Raw genomic sequence first — 24,385 nt, 5'->3', positions numbered from 1 at the left:
GCAGTTACTAAAGGATAATGATTTTAAGTAATTTATTTGTATATATCTCTTTCTGATATTTTAAGTGCCCATCCCTGAAGAATTCCTGCATTGCCATATTTGCTCCTTGCAGTAGCCCTGGGAGTAAGGTGGCATTATCACGTAGGGAGGGGAAGTCATCTAATGTGGTGAAATGCACCTACACAGAGTTTTCGTTCTCAGCTTTCCTACTCCCATATGATGCTGTACAAATACTATTGTTCTCATCAAATTGAACCCTTGCAGGAAGAAGGCAAGGTCCTCACCAATAATATGCATTCGTGTACTTTTGGAATTCAATGTACCTGGACAGTGCAAATTCACATAAACCTTAAAATGGACATCATCCTCAAAAACTTGAAAATGACAAACCAGGAAGCTTATTGAGCCTAAACTCTGAGAATAAAGGTTATTGCTCTGTCTTTAGTGAGGACACAGGAGCCCCTTAGGGGGGCTAGGAGTTCTCCTGGAATGCACACTGTTGGTAGGCCTGTACCATAGGTCCAGGCTAGAGTCGGTCAGTTATTATAGTAGAAGAGTGATTAAGAAATGGCTTTGACTCCTGCTTCTGCCACTTATTGGCTCTGGATTCTGAACCACTTCTTTACATTCTTGAAGCTTCTGATTCCTGAAATGTAAGTAGGGTATTAATAGTATGTAACTGATATGATTATGAAGAATTTATGAGATAGCATGTATAGAAAGCTCATCCCAAGTCCTGGCCAACAAATGGAAGCTTCCTAGTTGTTGTTATTATTATTATTAAAGCCACACAACATTCTGTGTTCTAGACTCTAGAGCCAGATGACCTGTTTAGAATCTCATGAGGTTACACATCTACCTGTTCTGAGGTGATGGGCAAATGAGTTAAGCACCCTAAGTCTTGGCTTCCTCATCTGTGAAGTGGGAATCATAGTAGGGCTACCTATCTCATAAGGTTATTACAAGGATTAAATCTACACTACTCAGAATATGCATAAAACTGTTTGCTAATACTGGTACCTCTAACTTCACAAAAATCTTAGCTTGAGTCCAACTGATTTCTGTGTTTTGAAATTTCATGTAAGACTTTCAGAAAATACAAAGTTTTAAAAATGGGAAAAGGTAGTATTTCTAAAGTTAAAAAGTATTATATTCCAGGAAACTTACTTATATGCATTGCACACTGTGACTGCAGAAGAAAGCAGAGCTTTCTACTGTTTTGACATGTTATCAGGCCCCTCCTGAAGTTGTGGTGGGCGGGTTAAGATGGCATTACTTTGGCCAGTCCTTTCCTCCTGTGTTCACTGGCTGTATTTAGGCAGGTCTAGACGAGTTTAATACGTTGCATACTGCCTTGAGTCTGGTTGGTCCCAGAACAACTGGCTACACAAGCCAGAACATTTTGGTCCAACTTTGAAGTCCTAAAGAAGAAAATATTTGGAAGGCAAGGCCATGTATTCTGGCTGGGCTGAGCGGTGGTCTGGGTTCCGCCCTCTCACTAGCTTCCAGCTAGCCCCTCAATATGCAGACACGTGTGCAGACTCTTAGGTTTCATGCTCTTCACCCTCTTTGGAAGCATGCCACAGAGGAATACTGGTGTGTAATGAAGGTTAAGGAGTGACTCTTTATTTTCCAAAATTGAAAAGCTTTGTGTTTTTCTATTATAAAAATAAATCATGTTTCAGAAATGTTTAAATAATGCAAAAATTCAAGCAACATAGAAAAGGCAAAAGTCCCATGTTCCCACCACACATAGAAAACTATTGTAAACCTCTTGGAGTATGTCTTTCTAAATGTTTGTCTACATGTACATGGATATCTACCTATGGATATTGAATTTTATGGATACCTTTTAGTAATATATATGGACATCTTCTTTGCCAACAGATATTCATCTGTATTTTAATTTTTAACTTGTAGATAGAATTCCACTGCATGGATGCACTGTAATTTATATTAAACTAATCCACTGTTGATGTTAGATTGTTGCCAAGTTTTCAGGAAGTTTCTGAGTGTGACAATTTCCTTTACAGGAGGTCCTGGTGACTTACCTCGTAACTCAGAGATGGAGATATCAGGCTCATCTTCTACCACCTCTGAGCAGCAGCTTCAAGAGCAAGAGGGACTGAACAATACCAAAACGGACGTGGCCAAGCAGAGTCTCATCTCATCTGAGGAATGGCTCCAACTGCATGGGCTCAAGAGCAACAGATTGACCTTGAAACAGATTTTGTCACAAATTGGATTTCCGCACTGTGAAGGTAGAGTACTGACAGCAATGTTGGCTGGAAAACCCAGCCAGCATGCTGCCTGTTAGCCTCTAAGGAAGTCGTGTTAGTTCTGTAGGTCCCTAAAAAATGATGGATCTCTGAGCTTGTTTTGATCTCACTTCCTTATGGACAAAAAATGTTTGCATCCTAATGTGTATATATTATATAAATGTACATTTATCCATACATTAATCCACACATTAAATATTAGTTATGCTTAATTGTATTCTTTCTTTTTTGAAAAATGAAATAGAAGTTATTTGTATTTATCCCCTGGGATGTGCTACCCCCTCTAGGAGGTCACTGATGAAAGCAATAGCCATGTGTAGTTTCAGGAAGAGTGTGCTATTTTCCTGTGGCCTGCCTTATGTTGTAGTCCAGTTCTTCCCTAAACACATTGGACTGGGGGTTGGTTCGAGTGTTGATTCTCAATGGCCGTGCATACTGCCCTCCAACAGGGAATGTGGCAATGTGTGAGGATTATGGATTATGCTGGCTTTATAAAATGTTTGGGAATATTTACTCTTCCTCCTCTATGTTCAGATGTCATTGTAGATATATGATTGGTACTATTTCTTCTTTAAATATTTGATAACACTCAGCAGTGAAACTTATCTGAGCCTGGATTTTTGTAGGAAAAGTTTGATAAGAAATTCAATTTCTTTAATAGACAAAAGTCTGAATAGCTATTCAGTTTTTTGTTTCATCTTGCCAGTTTGGGAAATGTGTGTTTTTTCAAGGGGTTTGTTCATTTTGTGAGTGTTTTTTCTTTTTTTTTAGTATATTGGCAAAACGTTGTTCACAATATTCCCTTAACATTCCTTTAATATTTCCTTTTTAATGCCTGTGGAATCTGTAGTAATCTCCCTCTTTCACTAGCAATAATGGTAATTCATGTCTCTCACTCTTTCTGGACAAGTCTTGTTAGGGGTATATCATAACTCCTTTCAAAGAACCAAATTTGGGGTTTGTTGATTTTTCTTCTACTTTTTGTTTTCTACTTCACTGATATCTGCTTTGATCTTTATTATTTATTTCCTTCTACTAACTTTGAGTTTAATTTGAATTTCTTTTCCTAGCTCTTAAGGTAGAAACATAGATAATTGATTGTAAGCGTTGTTTCTCTTCTAACGTAGTCAGTTAAAATCATAAGTATTTCCTCAAGCATTACTTTAGCTGAATCCCACAAGTCTTGATAGGTAGTGCTTTCATTATGATGTTCAGAAATATTTTTTCTATTGTAACTTTTTTCTTTGATTCATTTTTTAAGAAATGTGTTGTTTAATATCCAAATATTTTAGACCTTTAAAGATATCTTATTTTTGTTGGATTTCTAATTTAATTCTATTGAGGTCAGGAAATATAAGATTTTAATCTTTGGAAATTTTCTGAGATTCATTTTATGGCTCAGCCTGTTTCTTGATGAACATTTCATACTTGAAAGGACATGTATTCTGCAGGGGTTTTTAAAAGATTTTTATTTATTTATCTTTAGAGGGGAAGGGAAGGAGAGAAGGAGAGAAATATCAATGTATAGTTGCCTCTTGTGCATCCCCTTCCAGGAACTGGGAACTGGCCTGCAACCCAGGCATGTGCCCTGACTGGGAATTGAACCACGATCGTATGGTTCGCAGGCCCATGCTCAATCCACTGAGCTACACCAGCCAGGGCTATTCTGCAGTTTTTAATGTGTAATTGTGAATGTTAATTGGACCAAGATCATTGGTACTATGGTAGAGATGTTCTATATCTTTAGTGACTTTTTTTGTCTAGTGTATGTGTCTATTTCTCCCTTTAGTTCTGTCAGTTCAGTTTGAACATTTTTATTGAAAAATTATTTTTCACTTTTATTTATTTATTTATTTATGTCGTTCAAGTAAAATGCATACAGATTGTGATTGTCTTATTTTTCTGATGAATTGACAGAGTTTAATAACTTTGATTAATTTTGAAATGTTCATCTTTATTTCAGCTGGTATTTTGACATTTACTTTGTCTGATGTTACTATAATTACCACAGCTTTGTTACACTTAGTTTTTACATGGCGTGCATGCTTGTGGTCTTTTACTCTCAAACCATCTATAGTCTCTATATTTAAATTCTGCCTTTTTAAATCCAGTTTCATGATCTCTGTCTTAAAGTGTTTGGTTCTTTACATTTTATGTAATAATCCATGTAGTTAGATTTAGGTCTAACATTTTACTTTTTGTTTCCTCCTATTTCTCTCATCTTTTTCTTTATACTGTTTCTCCTTTCCTGACTTCTTTTAGGGCAAACTGAATATTTTTAGTATTTCATTTAATTTCATTTTTATTTTCTATTAAAATTTCAGTAGGCTTAGGTATAACTTGTTGATTATATTTTCAGTAGTTGCTTTAGTGATTATATCCTTAACTTGTCACCTCCTGCTAGAAGTTCACCCCGCACCACTGTAAAATGGAAGAGCCTTGTCACACACAGCACAGCTCTACTGACCCCACTCCTGTCCTCAGTGTCATTGTTCGTCATACAGTTCGTGTTTAGGTACATCATAAATCTTGAAATCCAGTCTCATAATTTTTGCTTTAAAAAGTAATTTGTCTTTAAATAAACTGAGTAGAAAAGTAGCACTTTAAAATCCACATATTTAACATTTACAGTATTCTTCCTTCATGTAATATTTGAGGTTCTATCTGATGTTTTTCCCTAAAGATTCCTTTTAAGTATTTCTGATGTTATTTCAACTTCCCTTTCTTTGGATGGCCGATTGATTGATACTTTTTTCCCTGAAATAATGATAGATTCACAGAAATTTGCAAAGGTAGTATAGACAAATCCCATTCCCCACCCCCGGTTTCCCCCAATGGTTACATCTTATAAAATTATATTACAATATCAAATCCATGAGCTTAACATTGATACATGGTATGTGAATAATTCTATGTACTTTACCACTTGTGTGGGTTTGAATCAAGATACAGTGTCACCATGTAGGTCTTCCTGTGCCCCCCCTTTATTGTCATGCAGACCCCTGCCTTTGAACATCCATAACTCCTGGTTACAGGAGTAACGTTGGCAAATAATGTTCTCTCAAAAAGGTATGGTTCCCTTTTCATTTCACTTCTTTAGCCATACAGAAGGTTTTTAATTTGATGTAGTCCCATTTGCTTATTTTTTCCTTTATTTGTTTATTTTTGCTATAGGAGATATATTGGCAAAAATATTGCTAAATGGGATAGCTGAAATTCTACTGCCCATATTTTCCACCAGGACTTTAATGGTTTCATGACTTATATTTAAGTATTTATCTATTTTGAGTTTATTCTGGTGTATGGTATAACTTGGTGGTGTAGTTTCATTTTTTTGCAGGTACCAGTCCAATTCTTTCAACACCATTTATTGAAGAGACTATTTTTACTCCATTAATGCTTTATGCCACCTCTGTCAAATATCAATTGACTATAGAGACATGGATTTATTTCTGGGCTCACTATTGTCTTCCATTTATATGCATCTGTTCTTGTGTCACTACCAGACTGTTTTGATTACAGTGGCCTTGTAATACAGTTTGATATCAGCTATTGTGATTCCTCCACTTTGTTCTTCTTTCTCAAGATTGCTGAGACTATTCAGGGTCTTTTTTGGTTTTATATAAATTTTTGTAATATTTATTCTAGATCTGTGAAATATGCCATTGGTATTTTAATAGTAATTGCTTGGATCTATAGACTGTTTTGGATAGTATGGACATTTTAATGATGTTAATTTTTCCAATCCATGAACAGAGTATATACTTCCATTTATTTGTATTGTCCTTAATGTCTTTCTTCAGTGTTCTCTAGGTTTCTGAGTAAAGGTCTTTTACCTCCTTGGTTAAATTTATCCCTGGGTACTTTATTTTTTTTTGCTGCTATAGTAAATGAGATTTTTTTCCTAGTTTCACTTTCTAATATTTCATTGTTGCTATACAAAAATGCCATTAATTTCTAAATATTGACTTTGTATCCCACTATTTGCCAAATTCACTTATTAGGTTGAGTAGTTTTTTTTGTGTGGAGATTATGGGGTTTTCTATATACACTATTGTGGTGTCTGTAAATAATGAGGTTTACTTTCTCCTCTCTAATTCAGATTCTTCTTATTTCTTTTTCTTGTTTAACTTCTGTGGCTAGGACTTTCAACATTATGTTGAATGTGGGCACTATAGTCTTGTTCCTGATCTTTGTCAATTAAGTATGATGTTGGCTGTAGGTTTCTTACATTTGGCCTTTATTATGTTGAGGTATGCTCCCTATACTACCACTTTGCTGAGTGTTTTTGTCATAAAAGGGTACAGAATTTTATCAAATGCTTTTTCAGCATCTATTGATATGATCATGTGATTTTTTCCTTTATTTTGTTTATGTGGTATATTATGTTTGTTGATTTGCAAATATTGTACAATCCTTGCATCCCTGGGATGAATCCCACTTGATCATAGTGTGTGATCTTTTTAATCTATTGGTGAATCCAGATTGCCAATATTTTGTTGGGGATTTTAACATCTGTGTTCATCAGAGATATTGGCTTGTAGTTTTCTTCCTTTGTTGTGTCTTTACCTGGTTTTGAAACTGGGGTGATGCTGGCATCATAAGGGTTTGGGAGTCTTTCTTCTTCTTGGATTTTTGGAATAGTTTAAGAAGGATAGGGGTTAGTGCTTTCTTAAATGTTTTGTAAAATCTCCTGCAAAACTGTCCAGTATATGGCTTTTATTTACAGGAGGTTTTTTATTACTGCTTCAATTTTGCTAGTTGTTAATGGTCTGTTCAGACATTCTGATTCTTCTTGATTCAGTTTCAGAATATTGTATATTTCTAGAAATTTGTCAATTTAACCCAGGTTGTTCGTCGTCTTGGCATATAGTGATTCATAGTAATCTTTCTAATCCTTTGGATTTTTGTGGTATCAGTTGTAAATTCTCCTCTTTCATTTCGGATTGTATTTATTTGTGTCCTTTTTATTATTGAATCTGGTTGAAGGTTTGTCAATTTTGTTTATGTTTTCAAAGGACAAGCTCCTGGATTTATTGATCCTTTGAATTGTTTTTTTAGTCTTTATGTCATTTAATTCTGCTCTGATCCTGATTATATCCTTCTTTCTACTCACTCTGGGCTTTGTTGTCTTCCTTTAGTACTTTTAGATATTGGGTTAGGTTGTTTCTTTGAGGGTTTTCTATCTTCTAATGGTAGCCTGTATTGCTATGAGCTTCCCTCTCAGGACTGCTTAGGTTTTGGGGTATTGTATGTTCATTTTCATTTGATTCCAGGTACTTTTGGATTCTTCCTTGATCTCCTTGTTAACCCATTTATTATCTAATAACATATTATTCAGTCTCCATGTATTTGAATGTTTTTCAGTTTTTTCCATGAGATTGGTTTCTAGTTTCAAGCCATTGTGATCTGAGCACATGTTTGATATGATTTCAGTTTTCTTGACTTTTTTGAGGCTTTTTTTGTGTCCTACAATGTGGTCTATCTTTGACAATGTTCCATGTGCATTTGAAAATAATGTATACTTTGCTTCTTTGGATAAAAGTTTCTGTATATACTAATTAAGTCCATTTGATCTGCAGTGTCATTTAATACTACAATATCCTTGTTGATTGTTTGGAAGATCTATCCATTGTTGACAGTGGGGTGTTAAAATCCCCTATGATAACTGGGTTGCTGTTGATATCTTTTTTGAAATCCTCCAAGATTTTTTTTGTACTTAGGTGCTCTTATGTTGGGTGCATATATGTTTATAATGGTTCTGTCCTCTTGATGACTACTCCCTTGAGTATTATATAGTGACTTTCTTTGTCTCTTTTTATGGCTTTTGTTTGAAGTCTATTTTTGTCTGATATAAGTATTGACACCCCTGCTCTTTTTCATGTACATATGCTTGGAATGTTTTCTTCCATCCCTTCACTTTCAGCCTGTGTAGATCTCATGTGGGTCTCTTGCAGACAGTATATATGCAGGTCATGTTTTTTATCCATTCAGCTACCCTATGTCTTTTCATTGGAACATTTAATCCATTTACATTTACGATTATTATTGATAAGTATTTATTCGTTTCCATTTATTCCGTACCTGTGCCCCCGCCCCTCTCTCTTTCATTTCTTCTCTTTTTTCATAGCAGTTCCTTTAGCATTTCTTGCAGTGCTGGCTTGGTGGTGATGTACTTTTTTAGCTTTCTTTTTTTGGGAAGCTCTTTTATTCACCTTCCATTTTAAATGAGGGCCTTGTTGGATAGAGTAGTCTTGGTTATAGGTCCTTGCTTTACATTACTTGGGTCATTTCATGCCAAACCCTTCTGGCTTGCAGTGTTTTTGTTGAGAAATGAGCTGATAGCCTTATTGGAGCTCCCTTGTATGTTACTAGCTGTTTCTCTCTTGCTGCCTTTAAGATTTTCTCTTTGTTTTTAAATTTTGCCATATTAATTATGATGTGTCTTGAAGTGGTCCTGTTTGGGTTCATCTTTATTGTGAACCCCCATGCTTCCTGAACTTGTGTGGCTTTTTCCTCACCAAGTAAGAAAGTTTTCTGTTACTAGTTTTCAAACAGATTTTCTATTCCTTGCTCGTTTTCTTCTTCTGAGATTCCTATGATGTGAATGTTGTTACATTTCATGTTGTCCTATAGCTCCCTTAAACTATCCTTCTTTTTGAGTCTTTTTTCATATTGTTGCTCTTACTGGATATTTACTTCTACCTTGTCTTCCAGGTCAGTGATTCAGTCATCTGCTTCATCTAGCCTGCTTTTGTTCCTTCTAGTGTATTCTTCATTTCAGATATCCTATTCTTTTTTTCTTCCTGCTTCTTATTCATAGTTTCTATGTCTTTTGCATGATGCTATAGTTCCTATCAAGTTCCTTGTAGCTCCCATGGAGTTCCTTGTAGTTCTCACTGAGTTTCTTGAGCACCCTTATAACTATACTTTGAATTCTTTGTCTGATAGAATGCCTCAATTTCATTTAGCTCTTATTCTGGGGATTCTCACTTTCCTTTCAGTTGTAGGTTATTCCTTTGTCTCCCCATTTCAGGTGACTCTTTTTGTTTTTTTTCTGCACCTTAGATTGCTCTGCTTTTACTGCCAGTCTTTGTGGGTGGCCTTCCGTGGTATGAGTTATGTGGGACTCAGGATGCAGTCATTTTGATCTCCTGATCTGGATGCTCCAAGGATGCCCTTTATTTAGTTTATGTGGGTTCTCTTATCATACTTGGGCTTCGATTATTGATTACTCATTCTTTGGTGGGTTCTCCCTTCTAGATGGCTGCCTGGGAGTCACAACCCCCACCATGTTTTGTGTGCTGTTGCACAGGTGCTGGTTAATAAAGCAGTACTACCCAGAAGACCAAAATCATGCCAACAAAAATATCCCCCTACCATTTCAGCAATATCAACAGCAAATGAGCAAAGATTAATAAAGGTGGAAAGAGAATAAGAATATTATAAGAAATAGAAAAGAGAATATGACATATCTACAGTAAACAAAGATGATTTTGAGAAGATTGAAGTAGGAGGAATAATTAGAGTTAAGGATAGAATCAGGCTAAGAAAAAGAAAAAGTAAAATTCCAAACTCAAATAAGCAATGGCTGGAGGAAGGCAAAATGAAGTAAGACAGGGGTAGAGTAACCTATGAGATTTGAAATAAAAAATAGTGAACAAATAGTAATACAGTTGAAGAAAAACAGCAATAACTGCAATATCCATGCCAAACCAGCCACAATTGATAAAGGTAGAAAGAAAATAAGAATACTATAAGAAAGGGGAAAAGACTGTGAGCTGTTTAAGGGCAGGAAAAATGATTCTGAAAGGATAAAGGGAGGAGAAATAGCAAGAGCAAGGAATAGGAATAAGACATAGAGAGGGGAAATGTAAAATTTACAACAAAAATAAGAAAGGCTTGGAAGAAGGCAAAATAGAGTAAGACAAAGGATGGGTACTATGTGAGATTTAAAATAAAAAAAATAAGAGTATAAAAAAGAATGAAAAATAAAAGACAAAAATAGTGAATTAGTTGTAATACAGTTGGTGGAAACAAAGAAATGTTAAAAGTCTATGCAAGGGAAAAATAGTGCAAATTCTGAAGAAGAATGCTGTGGAATTCATCTCAGCAGACTTTGTTATTGACCTCTGTCTTCTGCTTCTGGATCCCTCTCTGGGTTTTTATCAGCTCAAGGTCTAGTAGTGGATCATCCACCTTCTAGCATCACTGCATGTACCACTCTCACCTGCCTCTGGAGGGCGCTTCTGTTGCAAGTGGAAGAGTGGCTCTCCCCTGGGAGGCACTGGTCAGTCTTGTGGGAAAATCGTGTTTTTGTGCTGCCCCTGTGCCACCCATCTTGGTTTGTCTCAGCTTATTTCCAATAATGGATAGTTTCTGGTGAACTAACTGTTTCAGGGAGGGGCCAATCTGTGTAAGAGGGCCAGCTCTTTCCTGCTCTGTGCTGTTGGCAGCTCTGTGAGAGAGCTGAGGCTGGGCAGGGTCCTGATGATCCCTTGCTGCATGGATTTCTGATCTCCCTGCCTTGCTGGCCTCACTGGAATAGGGCCCTAGGAACCAGTCTATTTTCTCTCTCTGAGAGAAATCCAAAATGGGTCCTTTTGAAGATTCTCTTCCCTCCTTTCTCCTGCAGATATGTACTCTGCAGAGGGTTTTTGAGACTGTCTTGCTTGTTCTGCCAGTTCTGTAGGAGGTGAGGGCTGGGCAGTCCTTCCCTTCCCTGAGGTTTGATTTTTGCCAGGGAAGGGTGTTCTGCCTGATTGTAAATAATCTCAGGTGCTCAACTCTTGCCCATCTAATTCCCAACCCACTGTCCTTGCAGTAGACACAGTCCCAAACTCTCTGTTTTAGGTAGCCTCTGGCTTGCTAGCCACACTGGGCTGGGGTTGGAAATTCCTTTGCTGTGCACTTCTCTGATCTCCCTGCCCAGCTGTATTCAGTGGGAGCAAACTGCACTTTAAATCTTGCCCCTTTTGTTGGCAAGGCAGTTGTACTGCGCAGCATGCTTCAGCTCCCTTTTTAAAAAGTCTTTCTGAGGCACACCCACTGCAGCAACAAGTCACTGTCCAGATTTCCACCCACACCACCTCTCCAAAGAGCCAGAAGTCTCTCACAGGCACATGTCTGCCTGACCCAGGTGCAAATGAGTCCCTCTCTCTTTCTGTGTCACTCTCCCAGTTGGCATTTGGTGCTTCAGCTATGGAAGATGAGCTGCTGGTTGTGTGTGTGTAGCCTGGATATCCCCAACCTCACACATCCTCCCAAGTCATCCAGATGCAAGTCTGTGGGTTCCCTGCTCAGGACCAGGGCTCCCTGCCCTGGGAGGAGAGGGAGCTGTGAAGCTGCAATTTCTGATCAATCTCTTCATATCTACAGGACCATGCACAGGGTATTTCCCCTTCAACTTATAAAGTCTCCATACTGCCCATTTGAAGCATCTTCTGTACTCCTTGGCTCAAAGCTTCATATCAGCTAAGATTCCATTCATTGTTCAGGTTATTTGTCAGACGAGAATCCAAGTTGGGGGCAAGAGCAAGTGGACTCAGCTTCCACCTACTTGGCTGCTATCTTACCCTTCTTAATTTTTGATTCAACAATCAAACATAATCTAATAAACTTGAGAGAAGCTATTATATTGATCCATATTTGTACTTACCATGTTTCAATCACAATCTTTTATTACTTCCTTATAGAACTTTAAAGGGTTTATAGTGTTATAAACACTAAAAACTTTAAAGTGTTTATAGAACTTTATTTATCTTCAAAAGTAGCTCTGCCATCAACAAATGTTTTTAGTTTCTTGTCTGACAGTATCTTTATTTCATCATCATTCCCAAAGAATAATTATAATTTTATTGATTATGCTATTACAATTGTCCCAAATTTTCCCCCTTTGTCCCCCCACTCCCACTTAGTTCATGTCCATGTGAAACCAGAAAAGACACTGGCATTCGGGCTGCCTGTCACTACCAATCCCAATAAGCAATGACAGCGATTGAATCTTTATGGGCGCTTTATTCAGATGGCTGGCAATTTGAGAAGGTGGCAGGTTCATACCCTACTAGATCATCTTCCCTTCTCTTTCCAGGCCAGACTTTGTATAACAGGGAATAAACAAGGTGCGGTAAGGGCTTTGAGATTCAGGGAGGATTAGGTGAAAGAAGCGGCAACATTCCTGTCTTGGGCAGTTAGCTGTTCCTAGGGGCTGGTGGTCATCTGTCTGTCCCTGGAACACAAAGGCCTGGATGCCTCCACTTGTCCCCAGGTGGTGATCTCTAGCAGTGCCCCAGGGAGTCAGCTGTTTTTCCAGGAGTCAGGATGGGCTTTATCTATCCGTACTTTCTGAAACAAAAGCTTTAACACATACATTACTTGCTAGGCTTATACCTTTTAACCTTAAACTAAAATTTTCCAACTCTTGAGGCCCCTATTACATGTAAGTTCTTTGGCTCCTCCATTTCTTCTGTTCTTAACATCTCCTTGTCTATTTTGTACCTACCCAATTATGCTTCTAAATCCCTGTGCTTTCCCCACCATTGTCCTCCTTCCCCTTTCCAGCTGATAACCCTCCAAATGATCTCCAAACCTATGATTCTATTTTATTTAAGCACTTTAAAAACAATGTGTCTCTTCCTTCTGCCACCATGATTTTTTATCAGAAAATCATGTTCCTTACAATTGATTACCTGCTACTAGTATGTCACTGTTTTACTCTGATATTTCTTTATTCAATTCATTATATCTCCTTTATATACTTTCATATTATGTCCTCCTTTATAATCTAATACTTATAAGCATTTGTGGACTTTATATCTATTGATATTTACTATCTTGGAAGTTAAAACTAGAAGATGGAGGTGTAGATACATACGGCTCACTTCTTCACACAACCACATCAAACTTACAACCAAACTATAGAACAATCATCACTCAGAACCATCAGAAATCAAGTGGAATGAAAGTCTGACAACTATGGAAATAAAGAAACCATATACATCCAAACTGGTAGGAGGGGTGGAGATGTAGAACAGGCTCATCCCACATCCTCATGTGGTGGATAAAAGTTTGGGAGGGATATCACAAGAGTGAGGAGTCCTGGCTCCGCACCAGACCACCTGGCCCAGTGTTCCAGTGCCAGGAAAGTAAGTCCCCATATCTTCTGGATGTAAAAACTAATGGGAATTGAGTTGGTGGAAGAAAGTTCTGCAGTTCTTCTTTTTTTAATGTTTTAAAAATTATTTATTTTTAGGGAGAGGGGAAGGAAGGGAGAGAGAGGAAAAAAAACATGAATGTGTGGTTACCTCTCATGTGCTCCCTACTGGTGATCTGGCCTGCAGCCCAACCATGTTCCCTGACTAGGAATCAAACTGGTGACCCTTTGGTCTGAAGGCCAGTCAGTATTCAATCCACTGAGCCACACCAGCCAGGGCCCAAGCAGTTCTTTCTAAAGAACTCACACACAGACTTATTTGTACTCACTCCCTCTCAGCTCCTGCACAGGGGAAGCAGCTTAAAAGGCACCAGTAGCATACACGAAGGAACTGAAGTGTTTGACATCAGGGTGAGAGCTGGGGGACAGCTTTCTGTCAGACAGAAAAGAGGGCAGAAGCCATTGTCCCTTCTCTGAACCCTTCTCCCACAGAACCATGGTGTGTCAGGCAGGTGTCATATCTGAAACTCCATCAACCTGGCTAACACTGTTTGCCCCACCCTGGAGATCCCCTGAAGCTCTGCCACACCCAACTTATAGGCCCACTCAAGCTGTTAATAGTGGCTTTTCTATACAAATGGGTGGTCTTGGATCATGCTTCACAATTTCATAAATACTCTCAAACAAGTAACAGCCAGCCTCAGTGAGCACCTAGCCCCTGTACCACTTGCTATGTGGCCCCAGGCCTGGCACTAGCAGCAGACAGCTTTGTATCACAGTTTGGCTTTGCCTGGGAATCTCTAAGCCCAGCACAAGTAGCAGCCATCTGCAATTGGGTTTATAGCTCATGCAGAGTGGCCCTGGGCAGAACACAGGTTGGGGTGAACTTGGCTTGCACCACCAGGGAATTCTCAGAGCCTACAAACCCAGTGGACAGCTACAGACTATGTAGGCGCACCACCATCTTGCCCCAGCGCAGCTGATCCTCCACAGAGCGTGGAGGTTGGTGGTCAGTGATCATAGCCAGTCCTTGCAGCTGACTGGCCTGGCTGAATCCCTCCATTGATCTGCTAACAGCAACCAAGGATCCACTACAAGAGGAGGGTGTATTCAGCCCACAAGGAGGCTGCACCTAAGTACCTGGCTTGGGTGATAGGGGTGGCTGTGCCACTGAACCCTACAGGACACCTACTACATTAGGCATGCCACCAAGACATGGAGTAAAAGCAGTTCTACCTAATACATGGAAACAAACACAGGGAGGCTGCCAAAATGAGGAGACAAAGAAACATGGCCCAAATGAAACAGAAGGTCAAAACTCCAGAAAAGAGACTAAACAAAATGGATATAATCAATCTATCAGATGCAGAGTTCAAAACATTGTATATAAGGATGCTCAAGGAACTTAGTGAGGACCTCAACAGCCTAAAAGAGTATAGTCAAAAAGGAAGGATACGCTAATTGAAATAAAGAAAAAGCCCTGGCTGGTGTAGCTCAGTGGATTGAGCGTGGGCCTGCGAACCAGATGATCACGGTTCGATTCCCAGTCAGGGCACATGCCTGGGTTGCAGGCCAGTTCCCAGCAGGAGCCAGTTCCCAGCAGGGGATGCACGAGAAGCAACCATACACTGATGTTTCTCTTCCTCTCTCCTTCCCTTCCTCTCTAAAGATAAGTAAATAAAAAATATTTTTAAAAAAGAAATAAAGAAGAGACTTACGGCCAAGATGGAGGCGTAAGTGGAAACACTATGTCCCCTCCCACAACTAAATTTAAAGACAGCAAAGTTTTAGAAATAAAAATACAGCCAAAACAGTGAAAATTGAAGTGTACGGAAGTTTGACAATAACGAACCATTCAGCCAGACTGGTAAGAGGGGCGGAGTCAGCGGCAAAGTAGGGTCAGGCTGGAAAAATGGTTCAGTCTGACCAACCCAGGAGCAGAGGCACAGGCAGTTGGTGGATCCCAGGCGTGGGGTGGCGATGGGCAGACCCAATGAGGGCGCAAGGTGGCTGGCTGACTGTGGTCACACATTTGCGCACAGATAAACCAAGCGAAGGAGGGAACAGTGAGACAGACTGTTCAGGTTAGTGCCCCAGTGACAGGAATTAGAGCCTGAAAGCACCAACTGAAAAGACTTTCTCAGGGTCAAGGGGCCGGGAGAGGCTCCCAGGCTCACAGAGAGTTCATTGGAGAGACCCACAGGGTCCTGGAGAGTACATGGGCCCACACACCCGGGAACCAACAGCAGAAGGGCCTAATTTGCTTGTGGGAAGCTGCAGAGGGGACAGAAATCTGAGAGAGAGTGGAGCGGAGCAAAGCGCCATTTTTTTCCCTCTCTGACCCCACCCCCACATATATAGTCACAACCCAGCAACTGGGTTGCCCAGCCCTGGTAAACACCTAAGGCTCTGCCCCTCATACAACACAGGTGTGAACAGACCAAACATTATGAGTCAATAACAGCTCAAAGCCCCAGAGCCTATAATTCTAAGTGACCAAGAAATAGCCAACCTATCAGATGCACAGTTCAAAATACTGGTGCTGGTGATCAGGATGCTCACAGAATTGGTTGATTTTAGCCAGAAATTAGAGGAACATATGAAGGCTAAACTGATTGAAATGAAGGGAAATGCACAGAAAACCAATAGTGATGGAAAGGAAACTGGGACTCAAATCAAGGGAGTGGACCAGAAGGAAAAAAGAAACAACCAAACAGAAAAGAAGGAAGAAACAAGAATTCAAAAAAATGAGGAGAGGCTTAGGAGTCTCCAGGACATCTTTAAACACTCCAACATCTGAATTATAGGGGTACCAGAAGGGGAAGAGGAACAGCCACAAGTGGAAAACTTATTTGAACAAATAATAAAGGAGAACTTCCCCAGTCTGGCAAAGGAAATAGACTTCTAGGAAGTCCAGGAGCTCAGAGAGTCCCAAAGAAGTTGGACCCAAGAAGGAACACACCAAGGCACATCATGATTGCATTAGCCAAGAATAAATGAAGGAGAGAATTCTAGAAGCAGCAAGAGATAAGGGGACAATCACCTACAAAGGAGTTCCCATCACAATGTCAGCGTATTTCTCAAAAGAGACCTTACAGGCAAGAAGGGGCTGGAAAGAAATATTCAAAGTCATGAAATCCAAAGACCTGCATCCAAGATTGCTCTATCCAGCAAAGCTTTCATTTAGAATGGAAGGGCAGATAAAGTGCTTCTCAGGTAAGGTCAAATTCAAGGAGTTCGTCATCACCAAGCCCTTATTATATGAAATGTTAAAGGCACTTATCTAAGAAAAAGAAGAGAAAAAATAGGAACAGTGAAAGGACAGCAAACTCGCAGTTATTAACAACCACACCTAAAACAAAAGCAAATTAAGAGGACAGCTACATCAGGAGCGGAACCATAGAAGTGGAGATCACATGGAGGGTTAGCAACAGGGGAGTGGGAGGAGGAGAAGGGGGGAAAAGGTACAGAGAATAAGTAGCATAGATGGTAGGTAGAAAATAGACAGGGGGGAGGGCAGGAATACTATGGGAAATACAGAATCTAAAGAACTTGTGACACATGGACATGAACGAAAGGGGGGGAATGGTGGTGGAGGGGTGTGCAGGGTGGAGGGGAGTGGAGGGGGGAATGGGACAACTGAATTGGCATAATCAATAAAATATATTTAAAAAAAGAAATAAAGAAGAATTTACAGGGGAAAAACAGTAGAGTGAATAAACCTGAGAATGAAATCAATGATTTGGAATATAAGAAAGCAAAAACAACCAGTCTGAATATCAAAAAGAAGAAAGAATCCAAAAGAATGAGGATAGTGTAATCAGTCTCTGGGGTAAACTTCAAGTTTTCCAACATTCTCATCATAGATGTGCCAGAAGGAGAAGAAAAAGAGCAAGAAACTGGAACTCTATTTGAAAAAATAATGAAAGAAAGCTTCCCTAATTTGGTAAAGGAAATAGACATGCAAGTTCAGGAAGCACAGAGAGTCTCAAACAAAATAGATGCAAAGAGGCCCACTCTAAGACATGTCATAATTGCAATGCCAAAGGTCACAGATAGAGAGAGAATCTTAAAAGCAGCAAGAGAAAAGTAGTTATTTACCTAAAGGAGAATTTCCATAAGACTGTCAGCTGACTTCTTTAAAGAAACTTTGCAGGCAAGAAGGGATTAGCAAGAAATATTCAAAGTCATGAAAACCAGGGACCCACAACTGAGATTGCTCTACCCAGCAAAGCTATCAAAGGGCAGATAAAGAGTTTCCCAGATAAGAACAAACTAAGGGAGTTCATCATCATCAACCATTATTAAATGAATTGTTAAAGGGACTTATTTAATAAAAAGTAAAAGATCAAAACTATGAATAATAAAATGGAAAAAATACATATCTATCAACAATTTAATCTAAAAAACAACCTGAGCAAACAAGAACAGAGACAGAATCATGGTATGGAGAGCATTTTGATGGTGGCTGGATGGGAGGGGTATGTGGGAGAGTGAGTGAAGAGGTGAGGAGATTAAGAAGTACAAATAGGTAGTTACAGAATGATTATGAGGATGTAAAGTACAGCTTAGAAAATGGAGAAACCAAAGAACTTGAACATGACCCATGGACATGAACAATGGTGTGGGAATTTCTACAGAGACACATACTTGTTTTACATTGATGGGTATAGGTTAGTTAACAATTAATATCAGCAGCACAAAGAGATGGTATTTGGGTAATAAGATAGCAATGAGAGCTTCCATGATCTCTGCTCTATTGGAAGATTATGCCCCAAGGGGTCTGGAAAAAAGATTACTCCATTATCTTAGATGCAAAAAGACAATAGACAAGGCTTTGTTAAGGCAAAGATTGATCATTGTCAAGGAAGATACTGGCCTAGGACCTGACTACTCATCACAACTCACCTTTAGTTAGGAAGTTTTAATTCCAGACTATTCAGTTACTTTTGGTTTCTGAATTTGTGAGGCCACCATGCAGGCCTCCCCTGAGCCAGTCAGCTTTAGTATGTGGCCCCTTTTTGATCCACATAAGTGAGATTATTGCTAATGGAATTCAAGAACCCATTCTTTACTATTATGAACATTGAAGTTCAAGTCTTGTAAATTAAAATTCAATCATGCCCTTTCTGCCTTTCTAAAGTAGGCTGTTAACCTGACTCCCTAGAAAGGCAGAGGATGGGCACACTAGATCCATGAGTACCACCATTCTCTCTTCCATCTTTGGGACTTAATAACAATAGCAACAATAATATGATAATCACAATAAGAACATCTCTGGAAAGCTTTGCCTCATCTTCTATCCTGCCAAGTCAGAGTCCTTGAATCCTTTCTGTAGTCTTCTGTTCCATGAAGGAGTAAAATAGTTTTAGACAGTATTATATTCCCATTCTGTAAGCACTGTGAATATTGTGTGGTGGGTGCTCAGTATGTGTTTGAGTAACAAATGTTGAGTAGTTGAGCACATAATCAGAAAAATCTTGTGGTTTTTGACATTATGTGTGAGTATTTAGAATATATTAGCAGCTCGCTTCATTCACTCATCTATTCATGAACCCTCACTTGAGAGAACAATAGATAATATCTAAGTTTAAAATTCTGAAAACAAGTCTAAGTCCTGAATAAAAGTTTTTAGAAATTAAACACAGTTTCTCTGTTTTCTTGTTGACCTGTGACATAATTATACTGGACAGAAGAACCAGGAAAGCAAGAAGCAAACGCTGTTTTCCTCCACATTCATTCATATATTAAAGTATTATTCCTGTCATAAAACAGTTCTATTTATCACAGCTCCTAGAAATACTTTGTTATTTAGATAAGAATACAAAGCATCAGATTGTTTTTGTCACTGGGGATATAATTTGAATGGTGCCAGAAAAAAGCATTTCAAACTAAAATAAGAAGCATTGATAACACCATTTTGATTTTTTAAATACAAATGCAGATTATGTGGCTTCTCTGGGGAGATTTGTGGCTTCCCGGTATGCTGAAGGCCTGTTTCCACGGGTGTGCAGAGCAGAAGATGGTACGGCGTACAACGTAAGTGGGAGTTCCTGATGCCCGCTGGCTGTTGTCCATGTGTTGTGGCTGCAATGAACAAATTCACACAGACTACAGAAGTCCCGCAGAGAAAAAGGGATGACATGGCTGCTCTCTTAAGTGAGAGAGAGGGCCCTGGCCCCTGCCTGGAGACACTTTTATTGCTTTTCTGGGTATATTACATTGAGGATGGTCCTAATTTACTATGCACAGGTTTGCTGCAGGGGATTATAAATAGCAAAGGAAAGAATGTTGCTAATTACTTTAAAGAGAAGGATGTTACAGATCAAGGGGAAAAGTGGTTGAACTGGTTACACTCCATACTTGGGAGTTTTAGCCCAGACTTTAGGAAGTTAAAGATATGCAGTAAACATTTTCTGCCTCAATTCAAGGTGAGGGAGTTTTAGCAAAAGCAAGTCTCATAGCAGCCTAGGTATAATGCAGTCCTGATTCCCCACTGGAGAACCTACCTGTGGGTGTGGGTCCTGTATGTGGGACCTCACTCCCCACTGGCCTTTCTAAGTAGGGGCTGGGCTACATTCTCCACATTGTGTGGTCCCCTACATGGTCCCCTATATTGCCCCCTTGTTTTTAGTTAGGACCACCATAGATCCCACAAAGATTGCTGCTTGCTGGTCTCTTACATGACCATAGGAAAATAATTTGCAAATGCAGCAAAGTACACAGACCATTATTGTAATCAGTGGGCAACCAGTGGCTCCCAAGACCCACACTCTGGTTAAGTTCATCAAAGTAGTTTTTTGGGGTTTAGCCAGATGAGATTATCATGGAGAGTTTGAAAAACCTCTTGTTTTGTTAAGTGTTGAATGTCTTGCAGCTGCTGATGTAATTCTAGCTGCAATTTATCAATTTATTCTTTTAAATTGGTAGAAAAAGTCCCTCTTAGGTGATGTTGAATATCGCTCCAGGAGTGCTGGATGGAATTGCACTTTGGGAGTGGGTGATATACAGCTTGAAGAATCCTGGATCAGAAGAGTCTAATGGGGTGGAGGTGGGTCGCTGCCAGGGAAGCCTTTTCCATTATATGGTTTCACCCTCTTTGTCAGCTTCTCCAAAGGTCCTTCTGGACAGTAAACACAAGCATACCCTCTTCCCCAGGTTAATAGTGCAACTGGGCCTTCTCATTCTCCTTCCCTTAATAGGTCTTTGTATAAGACCAAGAGTGTGGTACTGCAGGCCTGTTTTACACAAGGTGTTTGTCTATGGGTGACTTTAGATTATCATCACAATTCAAAAAAATTGTACGTATATATTGCTAGCATGGTTAAATTCCTGGAGGATGTTTCCTGAAGTTCCCATAAGGTACAGGGATGCACTGCTGAGGTCTGGGAGTGGCCCAGGCAGAGAGTCTCACATTGCTTCCATTGGTGCTGGAGCTTGAGGAGGAAGCTCGACTGCCAAGAGTATGGGGACAGAAAGGAGTTTAACACAGAGGGAACAGCATGAAACAAAGCAAGAAAATGTGAAATTACATGATGTGTTCAGAAAACATATTTTCCTAAACAATTTAGGTATTTGGGGTATTCTCAGGGTTTTTGGAATTTTAAAAAAAGTATCAGGTCTTTAAAATGTTATTCTTCACTGAATAGAGTACAATTTTTTCTTATTCCGTTTTTATGTCTCCTACTACCCTATACCCTGAAAGACCTTGCACAATTGTGCCTGATCTATTTTAATGATGCTATATTTGTATATACAAGAAATTACCCTTAAGCCTCTGTCACCTTTGAATGACAGACTCTGTAAGTGTTTGTGGCAGCTATAGGTGGTCAAGTGATCCAGATATAGGGGAGCCTGGATTGGGAGACAAGACACAGGATAAGGTTGTGAGCAAGAGGATGAGTCCCTGGGGCATCATCCTTAGAGGAAGCCAGATAGATGTGCTGGCATGTTTACAAGCATTTTCAAAAATATTTTTGGCATGTTGTAGTTAGGAAAACTATTTAGAGGCTTATTTTTTTCTAGTTGCCTTTGCTTATCTTTCTTTTTTTCTCCTTAATTTCTTAAAATTTCTCCTAGACATTTTCTGATAGAGATAATTCTCTAACTATAAGAATGAAACATGATCTAGAAATAGATTGTTTTAAAGAGTGCTGTGTTTTGAATAGAACCCATAATCATCTTTCCTTCTGTGGGGAATCAGCTGGGGGGTTTTCAGTTGAAAGACTAGAACACTTCCGTTTGCATTATATGGGGTTTGGAGGATTGTCCACACAGTTGTTATTAATACACAGTTCTTGATGACAGAGGCTTTGACTCAGTGGGCCCTGTTGTTCCTGGCACCATGGTTCAAGATGATTTATTTTGGTACTTTTGTTTTCTTTTTTACTTTTATTTCATTAAGCTGACAGCCAAATCAGAACTGATCTATCAGTTTGTAGAACATTTAACACAAGCTGTGAAGAGCTATAAGCAGCGGATGGACTGGCTCACCAGCAGAAGCCAGCAGATTTTTGGCGTCATCTTGGAGAAGTGCATCACCATTGTGCTGGATTTTGGTGACATGCGGGAAGAGGAGCTTAATCTGTGTCAAGATGCTCTAAACATGGTCCTCCAGGAGCAGGTAGCTCGCATAGCCAAGTTCAATATCATATGGTAAGTTTTCCACAGGAACAGTATATTTCAATGAAACTTCATAGGTAATTTTCATTTATTCAGAGTTAAGTAGTGTAACTAACAGAGCTCTATAAAAGGACTATTATCTCGTAATTTCCTAGACTATAGAATTCTAGCAGAGAACCAGCAATGAATAAGTACTGGAAAACTTTTATCTGCTTTGCACATAGCACCTTAGTTTTCAAATTAGGAAAGATTTGGAAATATCCTTTTTCAATGCAAGGCAAGGCAAAAATATATTAAAATACAAATTATATTGAATGTATATTTAAGGCCATAAAAATCCCTTCACTCATTTTAGATTTTGCTTGGATAATGGATTCAAATTTATCACAGATTTTACTGGTTTTCTCACTGAGCTTGCAGCTCAAGTTGATCTCCTATAAGTTCACCCCCTAGCTTTATAGAATTTCCCATATTTTGGAGGTTTCACAATCAATCATTTATGGATTCTTGGATTCAAGAGGAATTGGACCTCGGGGCCAACTTCCTGTGTGGAATAGTGGCTCACCTCCCTGACAAGAAACATCTGGAAGCAGGGCTTCTTCCTGAGTTTTTCTTTTAAAAAATAAATTACTTTCAGCTAAATAGGTGACATCTTGGGAATGCTGCCTAATTGTGTTCTACCCCAGGTTCCCATTTCTGTTCCACATACATTTTTGAAGGAACTAAGTTCTTAAGTCTGCAACACTTCAGCTTTCTTGGAAATGTATGCTGTAGCCAGATTCTCCACCTAGAGGGACACGTGTGAGGCTGCCTCTGTCCTTGCAGATGGGCTCCGAGAAACAACTCAGGACAATTCATTTAGTCCAGTGATTTTCAATGTTTTTCCTCTCATGGCACACATAAACTAGTTACTAAAATTCTGCAGCATACCCCAAAATATATTTTTGGCTGATCTGACAAAAATTAGTATAATTTCGATTCATTCACACTGAACAGCTATTGTTGTGTTGGCTGTTTTCATTTTTTAAATATATTTTTGATCCTCTCTTGAGAATATATTTATTGACTTTAAAGAGAAGAGGAGGGGTTGGAGAGAGAGAAACATTGATCAGTTGCCTCCTAGATGTGCCTTGTCGGGGGATCAAACCCGCAACCTTTGGTGCATGGCACAACACTCCGACTGGCTAAGCCACCCAGCCAGGGCAGAACGATACTATTTTTGATCCCAAAATGTCACTAATGGGAATCTTTCAGAACAAGGAAGACAATATTATAAAAGAACTAGAAGTATAATTTTAGAGTAATAAAATTATTGCTGATTTGCAAATATTAATGCTGTGAGTCCTTATAAATTTACTAGTAATAGAAGACAGTCATATAAACCTAACTTATGAAAATAACTTCCCTGTATAATTTTAATGCACTTCACAATGTTTGAAATTTTCTATTCTCCTACAAACATTGTTTTCCCAAATCCAGCTGATGGAAGGCAATGGTACTTTGGAAACCTGTCTCATAACCAATAGTTTTGTTGACAATTTTCAGAGGGCTGGGAGCTGATTTTTCTTTCTTCCAGCGCTGGTGACATTAAGTGTCTTACTGCTCATAGCTGTGAGACTGAGGGCTGACAGCTTTGCTAACCACTGCCCAGTGACAGCCCCATGCAATTCCTTTCAGGGCCTCTCAAGAGCCTGTGAAATGGCAGGAAAATGCTGCTCCTGTGATGGAACAATCCATAGCTGCTGCCATCAGTTGGGTTGAGAAACTGACCTATGAGCAGGCTCTAAGCCCAAACAGCCGCCTGGACGCTCTATTGGAGGCTGGGAAAGACAAAACTGTAAGTGTGTATCCAGGGCTGACCTCAGGTCACAAAGTGGCTTCAAGCTTATTTCTTTATACTCAGTATCCTAATACTGCCTTTTAGCTGATTTTGGTCTCTTCCCAGTGGCATGCCACAGGGACAGCATCATAGGCATTAAAGAGCTCCTTTAGTTTTAATTCTATTGACCTCTGAATTTATTTTTTTCCAATTTTTTATTTAATTATTTTTCAAGTACAGTTTTCTATTACTCCCATCCCATCCCACCCCCATGCTCCCCCCTCCCTCCCATTTCCACCCTTCTCAGTTGTTGTCCATGTATCCTTTATATATGTTCCTCTAAATCCCTCCCTTATTTCCCCTGAAATTCCCTCCCCTCTCCCCTCTGGTCACTGTCAGCCTGTTCTCTATTTCAGTGTCTTTGGTTATATTTTGCTTGCTTGTTTGTTTTGTTGTTTAGCTTCCTGTTAAAGGTGAGATCATATGGTATTTGTCCTTCAACACCTGGCTTAT

General features: G+C 39.3%; 1 protein-coding gene across 3 annotated transcripts in view; it reads left to right on the top strand.

The window, feature by feature from the left end:
• Positions 1–24,385, top strand: part of VWA3B (von Willebrand factor A domain containing 3B) — a 172,488-nt gene that overhangs the window by 3,322 nt on the left and 144,781 nt on the right. For all 3 annotated transcript variants that reach the window (XR_005068002.1, XM_037056830.1, XM_037056829.1), the window contains exons 2-5: positions 2,034–2,261; positions 19,376–19,470; positions 21,836–22,086; positions 23,731–23,890. Coding sequence is in view for 2 of the 3 variants with exons in the window: in XM_037056830.1 (XP_036912725.1) it covers positions 2,034–2,261; positions 19,376–19,470; positions 21,836–22,086; positions 23,731–23,890 (734 nt within the window). In the remaining variant the exon portion in view is untranslated. The remainder of the gene's footprint in view (positions 1–2,033; positions 2,262–19,375; positions 19,471–21,835; positions 22,087–23,730; positions 23,891–24,385) is intronic.

The sequence above is a fragment of the Sturnira hondurensis genome, unplaced genomic scaffold (genome assembly GCF_014824575.4).
Source record: "Sturnira hondurensis isolate 20B ecotype Veracruz unplaced genomic scaffold, ASM1482457v3 Scaffold0009178, whole genome shotgun sequence".
NCBI lineage: Eukaryota > Metazoa > Chordata > Mammalia > Chiroptera > Phyllostomidae > Sturnira > Sturnira hondurensis.
The sequence above is the reverse complement of the archived record's forward strand: the minus strand, read 5'-3'. Positions and strand labels throughout refer to the sequence as shown.